The 12,607-nt window shown below is 43.2% G+C and overlaps 1 protein-coding gene across 5 annotated transcripts in view; it reads left to right on the top strand.

Annotated features, from left to right (window-relative positions):
- Window positions 1-261: 261 nt before the first annotated feature.
- The window catches only part of arhgap44a (Rho GTPase activating protein 44a), a 46,098-nt gene continuing 33,752 nt past the window's right edge, over window positions 262-12,607 (top strand). For all 5 annotated transcript variants that reach the window (XM_080445986.1, XM_080445985.1, XM_080445988.1 and 2 more), the window contains exon 1: window positions 262-534. In XM_080445986.1, coding sequence (XP_080302112.1) covers window positions 482-534 — 53 coding nt within the window. In that variant the 5' untranslated portion in view covers window positions 262-481. The remainder of the gene's footprint in view (window positions 535-12,607) is intronic.

Here is a 12,607-nt window from a genome sequence, read left to right on the forward strand (position 1 = left end):
GTTTAGGAATAAGGTTAGGTGTTTAGGCATAGTTTTACTGAGGTCATACGTTTAGCAATACCTGGTTGTGGTGGCGACCGTTCCGAGGTCGCCGAATTAGACCCCGGGTGGGCGTGTTTTGGGGCGAGCGTTCTTGTATTCATTTGTAACGGCTTTGGTTGACTACATTTCCCACACTGCATTGCTGTATAGCGACTACTACTTGTCACTGTGCTGTGTCGCGCTCTGCCCAAGTGCCCATAGCGGTCCAGACCAGCATCCCTGCGCAGACCATGGGACAGATGTAGAAAATGGGAAAAGAATCCATTGAAAATATGTAATTTCCAATATTTACACCGTGTTGCCGATTGCAATGAGGGAAGGACAATGTGATGATAGAGTGGATCGTTTACTGTGCCTCTGTGGAGCAAAGGCCGTTATTTTTAGAGAAATGCGGTATCTTTTCCCCTGCTGTAGGTGTTGTTAACGCAGAAGATACAAGATGAAGAAGCAATTCAATCGAATGCGACAGCTCGCCAACCAGACGGTGGGAAGGTAGGTGATCTGTTTCCATTTGGATATATTTATTGTCGGATTTTACAAGTGAAAGGAAAAGAAACCACTCCTGCTGCGTACTGTATAGGCTATACGGCGCTGGTCGCACTTCTTTACCATGCAAAATGTAATTTTTATTACATGCAATGATGCTTAAATATAGGGCACAGAATAGAAAATGAAGCAATGCAACCGGGATGACAACACAATCGAACAAAAGAATAGGCTATATTCCCAATGCATTGCATTAATAACAGCACTCCTTTGCGTAATGATGGCTATTGGAATTATACCGCATAGGCAGCAGCGTGTAGGCGCATTGCTGCCCTACAGTAAGAGCTACAATACAACCTGACCAGTGGCAGTGACCACTCCACTGAAATACTGGAAATAATACAACACTCCTCCAACTGACTCATCATCACAGTGAAATGATGCTTCACGTTAATACCGGCTCTCATAGAAAGTTCATAATAAATGGGCACGGTGCTGATGCTGAAAATTGCCTCCTGCTGTCACCCGGACCTGTCAAAGGTGCATATGATGCAGACTGATGCGGTGTCGACTCGGCTGCAAAGGCGCAATGTTTTCATTACGCAGTAATGTCAGCTGTGGACCAGGGGAGCACCTCATAGGTGTGTGTTGTTAGCAAATCTGTGCCTACATGAAGGTCGTCTTCTCTCTGGAGCTGCTGCTGTGTAGCTACTTGCTTTGTTTTCATGAGCAAAACATTATTTGCAATTTCTGTTGCCATGAATATATTTTCATTTTGTAAAATAGCCTATTTAAGATATTGGGGGAATCCCTAAACAACGCACTAGAGAAGATTGAATCTAATAGATAAAGTAGGTTGAGGTTCCTATGATCCATCTTCGCTCAGACAGTAAAATCCTCAGTTGTTAATCTATCTCTGAAATGATTTACCATGCAGGAATCATGTAGAAACTCTGTGGCCTCTACAGTATACATGCCAAATTTTCATGATTTTTCAAAAGTAGCAGATCTACAAGCTCATAGCGTGGCACAAAGTGACGTGCTATGAGCTTGTAGATCTGCTCTTTTTTTAATAGCCAAAGTATAAAATAATGGTTACAGTGGATACACAGATACTCCCACATCATAGTGTCTAACTTCACACCTCACTGACATGAACATGCTCTGCTTGACGGTTGACCTTTCTAACCACGTGAACCCTATAGCTTCGCCATTCTGGGGCAAACATTCGGGCGAAAATAGCCGATCTACAAGCTGGCGATGCTTCGCAGCATTCTCCAACATGCTGTAGGATTGTAGATCTGCTATATGGGCAGTGTGTTTATCACTTCCCCACCCATCATCACCACCACCGCCACCCTGTTTGTTCACCTCCCAGGGAGGCAGAGCAGCTTGTCATGCAGCGCGGGGGCCAGAAGGTGCTCTCCGCTCCGTATTGGGGGATTAGGACAAGGAGGTTGTGGGTCATTATGAGTACACGGCTCTGTGCTTGTCATGCACTCTGGAGGGGGGGACACCCCTCACAGTTAATACAGGCTCTGCAAGGCAACGCTCCCTGGCTGCCACCAGTGGTGGGCCTACACTAACAGTACACAACGCCTGACAGCTGCCGCTGGCATGGCCCGCTTTTTTCTTTAGGTCTTTTTTTAGCCATTTCTGTGTGAATCATTTAGAGTGTGCGTAGATGTGGGCTTTGTGGTTGGTCCTCATAAGGGCATCATCACATTCTTATTCCATAACATTTTCATTATTCACATTCCACTGACTCTTTGCCAAGATGAGCAGTCCGAGGTGGGCAGAAGGAACCTGCTGAGGTGCTTCTGTCTGTTCCGTCTTGTGCCATAATGAGGAAACACATGCTCCTTGCTTGCCGAGAAGTGTTGCATCCCAGATACCCAGGGTACTGTGCTGTGCAACTCCAAGACTGTCACTTGTTACCCCAGTGGCCACTACAGTCAAACAGCCATCTAATGCTCTATTGCAGTGGTTCTCAACCTTTTCAGGCCGTGACCCAACAAAATAAACATATTTGAACTGCACTTGGAATGTAGGAGTTGGGGCATTCAATTTAGTTTGACTGGGTTCCACTGATACTTATTGTGAAAATAGCAGATCTACAAGATCACAACGCGAGGCGTTGTGAGCTTGTAGACAACATATTATATTATTTGGTCAATTGTACAATTTGGCCAATATTTGACCAGTTTTTATAGTATAGTTTTTTCTTAGGTATGAAAAAGGTCTTAAAAGGCCTTAAATTGTCACTTCACTGTCATCTGGGGACCCCCCTCAAAAAATCATGTAGGGGGGTCCCCAGATGACAGTGAAGTGACCCACAGGTTGAGAACCACTGCTCTATTGCTACATGTCGGTATCAGGCACTGGGGGGGCGGGGAAAAAGGTAATGACACCCTAGGTGTGTGACCTTGAGGACTGTTGTTGGTCGTACTGGGAAAGATGGAGAGGCAGGGGGAAAAGCACAGGTCTTCTACACCACTCTCACTGATTTAGTGCAGAGGTTAGTGACACATTGAGATTACATTTAGATTCGCATTTTGGGTTTCTGTCAGGTAATTACAATGTATGATGTGAGTAGATTATTTTATAAACACATTTTAAATAGCATGATGTACATGCATCAAATGTTGTGTGGGCTATTAGTGCAGGTCATATGAATCACCTTCAATCTTGTAACCATGAAACTCAAAATGATACAATTTGATGATTGCACTGTTATGTAGACCATCACTGTGTGTATCTGCATGTAAGATAAGATAAGATAAGAGAGGATAAACCTTTATTGATCTGATCCCTGGGGGGCATCCAGGTGGCATAGCAGCAACAGCAGTTATAATGAAATACAGAAACAGATTAGAGTCAAGAGCCAATAAAAAATGAAATAAAGATAAAAAATAAAATAGTTAGACTTACGTTCTGACACGTGCAGTGGGTCTCTGAATGAATGGGTTAATATACTCATACAGTATCAATAAATGTGATTGTAAATGTACATTCCATACAGATAAATGGAAAGAAAAGAAAAGAAAATCATCATAATAATGGTAATAGTCAGTGGTCCAGTCAGGCTAATGGCTGAGTCCTCGTAAAATCATGCTCATAATGTCTGGGTACATTATACATACATAAACAGGAACATTGTTCAGTTGGTCAGTAAGTATCAGTCCATAATTTCAGGTACATAAAAGTAGTTGGGTAGTTCAGTGATCAAACAGTAGGTCTGGTTTAAGTCATGAATATACATTCCTATCACATATATGAAGGCAAATATGTGCAGACTATCAACATTGATTATGAGAATTAATATATGTGCAGTCTATACAGTGAGTACGATAATTAATATACATTATGTACAGTGCAGGCTTCAACTGTGTCTGGATAATATATATATCAACAGTGAATATATAATTAGGCATATATGCAAGTCTCTCATCAGTTATTCTTAACAGGCACCTGTCAGGGATCTGCACTGTACATCCTAGTAGTTTATGGGCAAGTGCACCTGAGTCAAAGCCAGAGTCAGCAATCTAAAAGAACACAGTGCCAGAGTTAAAGCAGGAGTCACAAATCCCATAGAACAGAAGAACAGAGAGTGCAGGTCTTATATTATGGACTGGAGGGGTCAAGCTTTGGTTGTGGTGGAGCCTGATGGCTACTGGTACGAATGACTGTCCAAGTCTGTGTTCTCGCCGTATGGCCAGGTTGCTGCTACCTGTGTCTTGTTGTAATGTCACTGTGCTTGTATTTATAGACTCTGTGTCCTCTGCTCCCCATTCATATTTTGGTGGAGGAGAGTGGGCGTTCTGCTGAGGCGTGGGATAGCTGGAGGAAGCAGAGTTGAAGGGAAGCAGTGTCCCTTCAGGACAGGATATTACCTCCTACTTCGAAAGTGTGCGTGCATGCGTGCAAGGGTGTGCAGCGTGTGCAGAACTCCAATTCTGCACTCTGCATCAGTGTGTGTGGCAGATAATTGTGTGCATGATGAATTACAGTATGGTCACGGTCAACCGTAATGAAGCGACTCGCACAACAAGGAGACATGACATGTTACATCTCGTACCCCTGTAGCTGTCTTTCACTTAACAAAATCACTGCAGCTCACCTTCTGCACGGAAGAGAACTGCATCGTCGTTTTAATGGAGGATGGTAAATAAACTGACTAAGAGTGTCAAGGCAGGCAGTGAGCTATGTTGACTGTAATGGAGATACGCCTTGGGCTTCCACACCAAACTGCCCCCCTCTCTCTCTCACTCTCTCTCTCTCTCTCTCTCTCTCTCTCTCTCTATCTCTCTCTCTCCCTCTCCATTGGGTTTCTGTGTATTCAAAACATTATGACATTATGAAACAATCTGAGGACATGGAGAGCAGTGAAGTCACAGTTTTAATTGGATCCTGATCCACACCTAATACTTCTTGTTCTACTAATACTTGATCTACTTGTGCTCACGGAACATTCAGCTCCCTTTGTGAGACATCAGTTTTGCCATAAAGCCTAATTCAGACTGATGATTCATAATGAGATGAAACAGTTTCAAGCCCAATTTATACTTTGTGGTAAGACAGAGCATACATCACGTTAGAACGTTGTGGAGAGTGAGTGGTTGACCTGTGCCACCCCTAATGGAGCAGGCTCTAGGGAGCCAAGTCAATGTTGCTGAGCAGTCTGTAGTCCCCCGTATTAGACTCCATGAATCTTTGCCATCCTGGAAATGGTCTAGTGTCAAATCGGTACTAAGAAATTTGGCTGCATTGACAGTGTGTGTGTGTGTGTGTGTGTGTGTGTGTGTGTGTGTGTGTGTGTGTGTGCGTGTGCGTGTGCGCGTGTGCGCGCGTGTGTGTGTGTGTGTGTGTGCGTGTGTGTGTGTGTTTTAAATGGAAGGAGGATTGAGGGTGGGGGGGTTTGTGGGTCATGGGTGCTGTGTCAGCATCTCCCAGGCTCTCTGCCTGCCTGGGCGGGGTCCATGTCACATGATGACTAGCCTGACCAATCCTTGAGACTTCATGTTGGAAGATGTGCAGCCATGCATATTCTAAAGAAGAAGAAGACCATGCTGTGTGGAACAATAGGAGGAGAGACAAAGGAACGTTGACATCATATTTTAGGCGTTTGAAGATAATAGTAATCAAGTCACTGGCTTTTTAAACGATAAAACCATATTATGTACTACGTTTGAGGTGATTTGTCTGTTTAATTTCCTGACATATATGCAGCGAACAAACCAGGAGAAAAAAATAAAAGTGTGGTTCAGCTAGTTTCCACTCTCCCTTCCCTTTCTCTTGACCCATTTCTCACTTAGCCAATTCCCCATCTCACTGCCCTATCTAGGTCTAGGACAGCCTGTGAAAAGACTGAACGCTGTGAGCTTATAACAATAATTCATGCCTTACATGCGGTAGACAGTATCCCTCAGTCTCTGCATGCGACAGTGACAGTCAGGCGATAAAGGGAAGGAAGAGATCATTCAAATACATGCCTCACTGGTTGAATCTGTGGGTTGTATATTTGCATACTTGTCAAGGGAAACCCTGCCCCCTCCTTTACCTAGCTCCCTTAACATCCTCCGTCTCATGCACTCATATCCACACTGCATCAGTCACCACCATCCCCACCCACTCAGATAGTGCAGGCCTCCTCTGGACAACACTATGGCACGATTGTGAGAGAACTGCAGCAACTGGAAGTCTGGCAGATGAGTAGCGGATTCTCACACCTCTAGCTGTTTACTAGGTCCATGTTGGCCTTTCACAGTGTTTTGATGACAACATGCAAACGTCCAAGGGTTTGCGTGTGTGTGTGTGTGTGCGTGCGCGTGTGCGTGAGGTGAGGAGAATCGTGCACACTATGCATGTGTGGCCACATGTCCTGCACTACTATTTCAGAGTGCATGCTGGTGAAAGATTGGACCTTATTTGCAGGGGTCGATGACAAAGGCTCCTTGGTACCTTTGATTCAACCTCGTTTATGTTGCACTTTCATGTGCTTTCTTGCATTCGGGATCACAATGGACAGGAGCTATATATAAGTAACTAAGCTACTAGCTTAATCTTAGCTTAGCTTAACTACATTTCCCAGTAGCTAGTGGGTATCTTCACTACTTTAAGTATAATGTAGCTTTCAAGTAGTTCAGCAATTTCTTTTCACCATATAGCTTGGTAGCTTGGCAAAAGCTGCATCACTACATTTTCAGTGGTACATTCATTGACATCAAATAGAAAATAATAGAATAGAATAGAAGAGCATTCTTCTCCAGCCATTTCATTTGTAGCTTACTTACATATTTGAATATTTTATTCAATTATTCAATGTCATAATTATGTCCACATTAGGTACAAAGTAGCTTCAACGCTAACTTATTTTAGTAACTTGTAGTGTCAGCACCACCTGATCTAATCCAAGTTGTCTCCATGGTCTCTCGAGACTGATGGCCGCTACTACGCTACTAGCTGGCTACTTATTTAGAAAGAGAGCTTTTAGTGTATCAGTTACTTATTTTGAAGAATATTATTGTAACTTAGCTATACATTTGTAACCACTTGTAGTATCCCTATTCTGGGCATGTCATAATAGGCAAACATTCAGCGAAATGGCAGATCTACTGTATACTGTATGTATGGAGGGTGAAAAGGAGGGGGACTACTAGTATAGACCCCTGGGGGACATCAGCCATCTAAAGTCTATATTGCAGTGTTTCCCCAAACAATGGGTCGGGACCCATTTTTGGGTGGTGGACCCATCTTGGGTAGTGCTGCACAATTAATCGAAAAAAGATCGTGATCTCGATTCAGACACCTATGCAATCTCGATTTTAAATTATGGAGATTTTTTTTTTCCAATATTTTATTTATTTATTAATTTATTTTTTTTACTTAATATTTTTTTATTTACAAGAGAATCGTGTGAGAATCGTGATCTCAATTCTTATGGAGGAAAATTGTGATTCACATTTGAGCAAGAATCGTGCAGCACTAATCTTGGGTCTATCTATGGGTCTATGGGTCACAATGCTTTTTTAAAATCATATTTCTTCTGAAATATTCAGAAACATTTCAACAGTGTAAAAAAAAAATCATAAAAATAAGCTTGATAAATAGTGAAAATAGCAGATCTGCTAGCTCACATCGCGACACATTGTGAGCTTGCAGATGTACTATTTTCACTATTAAGTAGGATTTTTGTCAGTTTGGGTCCCGGGGGAGACACCAAATGTATCTTTTGGGTCTCAGCTGAAAAAGTTTGGGAACCACTTGGTCTATGGGGTTTAAGTGGTGAAAGTAGCTTGACCGACTCTGGACTTTTTACCTATGCCTTTGTCTTGGCAGGAGTGCTGTACCAGGGAGCATATGGCAGGCAGACAGGTAACGCTACGCCGTGGGAGGTAACCCTATTACATACAGAGCAGCAAAGTGATCTGGCTGTTGTGTGTTCCTTCATCTTGGCCTCCTCCTCCTCCTCCTCCTCCTCCTCCTCCTCCTCTGCCTCTCTCCTCTCTCCTCTTGTCCTCCCACACAGCCTCTCTTCTGGTTTAGCAGAGCAAGGACAGCGCCATCATGGAGATCTGGCCTTCGCAGCACAGCAGCAGATGATTCACTGCTCTATTTAACCCATTAAGACCGGGAACGTGTCTTAATGGGAATCGGGAATCTGTGTAATTTTTTTTATTTCTTTGGGCTATTCAAAAATAGCAGATATACAAGCTCATAGCGCAGCACCGAGTGCCGTGCTATGAGCTCGTATATTTAAAATAAAAAGCCAAATAAATCTTAAAATGACACAGATGCGTTCCCGGTCTTAAAGGGTTAATACACCTCTGCGGAGGTTCTTGCTCATCACATTGTCAAGCTCTTTGTGACAAGCACCACTGTCTCCACGTCCTATTTATCAAGCGAAGGCCCTCTCGTGTGACGCAGGTTCTTATTGGGTGCCAGTAGTAGTCGTTCATAATCAGAATTGAGCCACCACTTGTACACCCCACTGTGTGTACTCATCCATTTTTATAGATATTACTATAGAGCGTGAGTTATTGCTCTGCAACTATCAGAGGTTCCTTTAGGACAGGGATTGTCAACGTGGGGTCCCAGCTAGCTTCCCAGCTAAATGATTGTTAATGTTCACCATTATTACATCATGTACAAGTTAATACAACTAGAGAACGTACGTTTTGATCAGAGTTGAACTGTTATCTCTATACCTACAGTACATAAAGGAATTATGGACCAAATGACCAAATCATGTCTAACATTAAAATAATTCTGATGATTTTGTCCCAGAGATCAAATTGTGGCCCGTGGTCTAATCGCATATCAAATTGCGGGTCCTTGACATGAAAAGTTTTCAAGGACCCGAAATCACTGCATTACGATGACCCTCCCATAGTAACCACAGCAGTGCCTCTCAGAGACAACTTTCTGCTGGGTAGTTTGTTTGTAATAAAGAGCCTTTGTCAAGAAGCCATTTTGGCCCTCAAAAGAGAAATGATGTAATAGCAGACAGCAGGGCTGTCTCTCCCTTTCCATGTCACTGATTCTACTGCTTAAAGAGCCCCTGCACCGTAAAATCCTGAGTGTTAATTTAACTCTGAGAAGTATACACATACATGAAGCCAAATGGACCCACAAGGGTCTATTTATTAAATGTATACACGCTCAGAGGTACAAGTGGATAAATGATCGCTGAGGATTTTACTGTGTGTAAGGCTTCCTGACTGTGACTTGAATGAATCTCACTCTCGTGTGCACATGTGTGAGTGTGATGTGATGTTCCATCCGTCCATGTCAACCTGATGCATATTACTTACAGTGAAGTGGGCTCAGCGCCGTGGCTACAGAACGCCCATGGGTGTTGCCACGGAGGAGGTCACCATCAGTCTGTTGCACATGTATGAGCTCAGCGCCGACAGGAAGTGACCTCAGGGCCTGACGACAGGGTTTTGGAGCTAATGAGTCAGACACATCCAAGCTGCGACGGTCGCAGCCATGCAGCAGCAATTATGGGTCTGGAGCGGTATCGATGCGCACCCTTCTGCCTTCTCTTTTGGTTAACCACATGAACCCCAGCCAGCGTCCGTATTCTGGGGTTGAACATTGTGCAAAAATAGCCGGTGTACAAGCTCAGAACGCGTTGCAGCGCGACGCCTTCTGAGGCAATGTTTGGCGAAGAGATTTGGTGTAGACGCCGGGGAAAAAGAACGCCCCAAGTGCAGAGTCAACTCAGGTCCAGTTTACAGTCTAGACTGAGAGAGAGATGGGATTAATGTTAAATGTGTGTTTTCAGACATTTAACCACTTAAAACCCTCAATACTTTGTAAACTTGACCTTTGGCTGTGTATGTGGTCTGCTCCTTTTTCCCTGTACTGCAATCCTCTTTACCGAAAATAGCAGATCTACAAGATCAATCAACAATCTTGCAGATCTGGTATTTTCGGCTAATGTTCCCCCCAGAATAGGGATGCTAGGGTTCAAGTGGTTAGTGAACAAATAAAGTCCCAATCACACAAAGATTTGGCGGCCCCCCCTGCAGTATATCCTAGGACCCCCTACTAGGGGTCCCGGACCCCCTGTTGAAGACCCCTGGTCTAGAGGGTTTAAGTGGTTAATTGACTACTAGTAGCTAATAGAGTTTATCAAAGCAGATCCCAGTTGCAGTTGTAAGTACCGGTATGTAACAATTATCTATTCAGAGCGACATAATGATGCTTACATTACATCTTTTAGTGTACTGTAGATCCAATTAACTTTCTTTCTTTCTTTCTTTCTTCCTTTCTTTCTTTCTTTCTTTCTTTCTTTCTTTCTTTACATCCACACATCATAAGCTAAGCACTGTACACGCTCATAGAAACATTAACGTGCAAAAGAGTGAAAGTAATACTTTTCCTCCTGTGACCATTGTCCACCTATATGTCCTATATAGAAGTATCCATTTATAGCCTATAGAAGTGGTTTGCAAATTGGGGTGTAGGGACCCCCAGGGGTGCTTGAGGGGGGCTTTCAGGGCGTCCCCAGCCATGAGGAGTAGTTTTATTTCTCTATAATTTAATTTACTTGACATTATTACAATGCCAAAATTTTATCAGTGTCTATTCTAACAATATTTAAAAATATATTTAGACCTACTTGTGGGCCGTGAGAATATTGCGTGGACCCCCAAATAATTGGGAAAGCATTACGATTTATTGACAATATTTATAACATATATATAAAAAACGAATGTAAAAACAAATGTCACAGTGTTTTGTCCATAAAACCTTGAAAAATGCGTTTTCATTCTGATACCAATAAATAGGAACTTAAGTATACTGCCTTAAGTTCCATTGATCCAAGCAGGAACACAATAAATTGATTGATCATTAAACAAAGACACTCTGAAAATGCATGCGGTCCATCCCTCTGACCACTTAGTTGAACGGCTGCCATGTTAAGTGGCCAGATGGGTGGTCCGCGAACGCTTCTGAGAGGTTCAAGTGGGCTCTGATCTAGAAAACGTAGGGAACCACTGATTTAGACAATATAATTTAAACCAAAAACATGCTTTGAAATCGGGGTCCGTGGCCCGATGTAAATCGATTTGGGGGATCCTTGACATGATGAAAAAGTTTGAAAACCCCTGGTCTAAAGTTTGGGCTTAGCCCACGTCTATGAAATACATGATTCATGTTCAGTATGAAGCAAAATATTATCCAAGTAAAGTCAGTTAAGTACTAAAGCTCTTCTTCTCCGGTGGTCCATGAGGTCATTGTCAAGTTAGCTGTGATCTGTGCAATGAGCTAGCAGCAACAGCATGTGGCGTTGCTGTTGGGAATAACATCCCCGAAGGCTGCGTTGATGGGCGACTCCCTGCCTCAATATGCCCACTTCCTTCCATTCATGAATGGCCAGTCAATAGACTCCACACAGGAAGCGCTAATCCACCACATAATCACTTCCTGTTTTGTTTACCTCTCATCTCTTTTATATTTGTGCTGTTTTATGTCATGCTAAACAGTTTGTGTTGCTCTTTCACCATACAGAAAAGGATGTTGTTTACACGCACGCACGCACGCACGCACGCACGCACGCACGCACGCACGCACACACACACACACAGACACACATAGGGCTGCCCATCGATTACTTTCTTAGTGATTGTTCTATCGATTACTTTTTCGATTAATCAAATAATAATATATATTTTTTTATATCAACATATCGATTAACCACTTAAGCCCTATTTTGTAATGGTGTTGTGCAAAAATGGGAAAATCTACAAGGCCACAGCGCATTGTTAGCTTATACGGTAGATCGGCTATTTTCTGTATTTAAAGTTTTTATTTAATATTTTAAAACATTTTTGCCTATAATTACATCAGTTATGAATCAATAATTGTATTAAATGATCGATTATCGATAATTATTTTATAATGAATCAAATCGATGAGTTCGATTAACTGTTGCACCCCTACACACACACACACACACACACACACACACACACACACACACACACACACACACACACACACACACACCCCACCCCCTCAAAGGGGTAGGTGGAGAAGAATTCATGTGGTTGCCTAGGAACACGGGTATGGTGTCAGCAGTTGTATCCTGTTAAATATCAGAGCTATACAACAGAAATTATACATAGCGGCATCGGGAGTGAGTGCTCGATTGAGTTGTGTTTGCTCTGTATATTATTAGGTATTTCACACACTAAACTTTAAGAAACAAGTGTGTGTGGTGTGTGAGCCACTGTATAACAGATGTCACGTGTGTAAACAGTCATTTTGAGCGTAAATTCCGCATGAATAAAGTTAGCATTGCTAACTCATTGCTTGTTTCTAATTTCATGCTACTGGATGCTGCAGGCTCTCTCTCTCTCCCTCCCTCCATCTCTCTCTCTCTGCACCGCCCCCCCCCCCCCCCCCCCCCTCTGTGTGTGTGTGTGTGTGTGTGTGTGTGTGTGTGTGTGTGTGTGTGTGTGCGTGTGCGTGTGCGTGTGCGTGTGCGTGTGCGTGCGTGGGCGCACGCGCGCCGCCGCCGCACATATGTGGGCATGCACTCTGCTCACAGTTATTCTTGCATACT

Source organism: Gymnoscopelus braueri, assembly GCF_963280865.1.
Source record: "Gymnoscopelus braueri genome assembly, chromosome: 13".
NCBI classification, from domain to species: Eukaryota; Metazoa; Chordata; class Actinopteri; order Myctophiformes; family Myctophidae; genus Gymnoscopelus; species Gymnoscopelus braueri.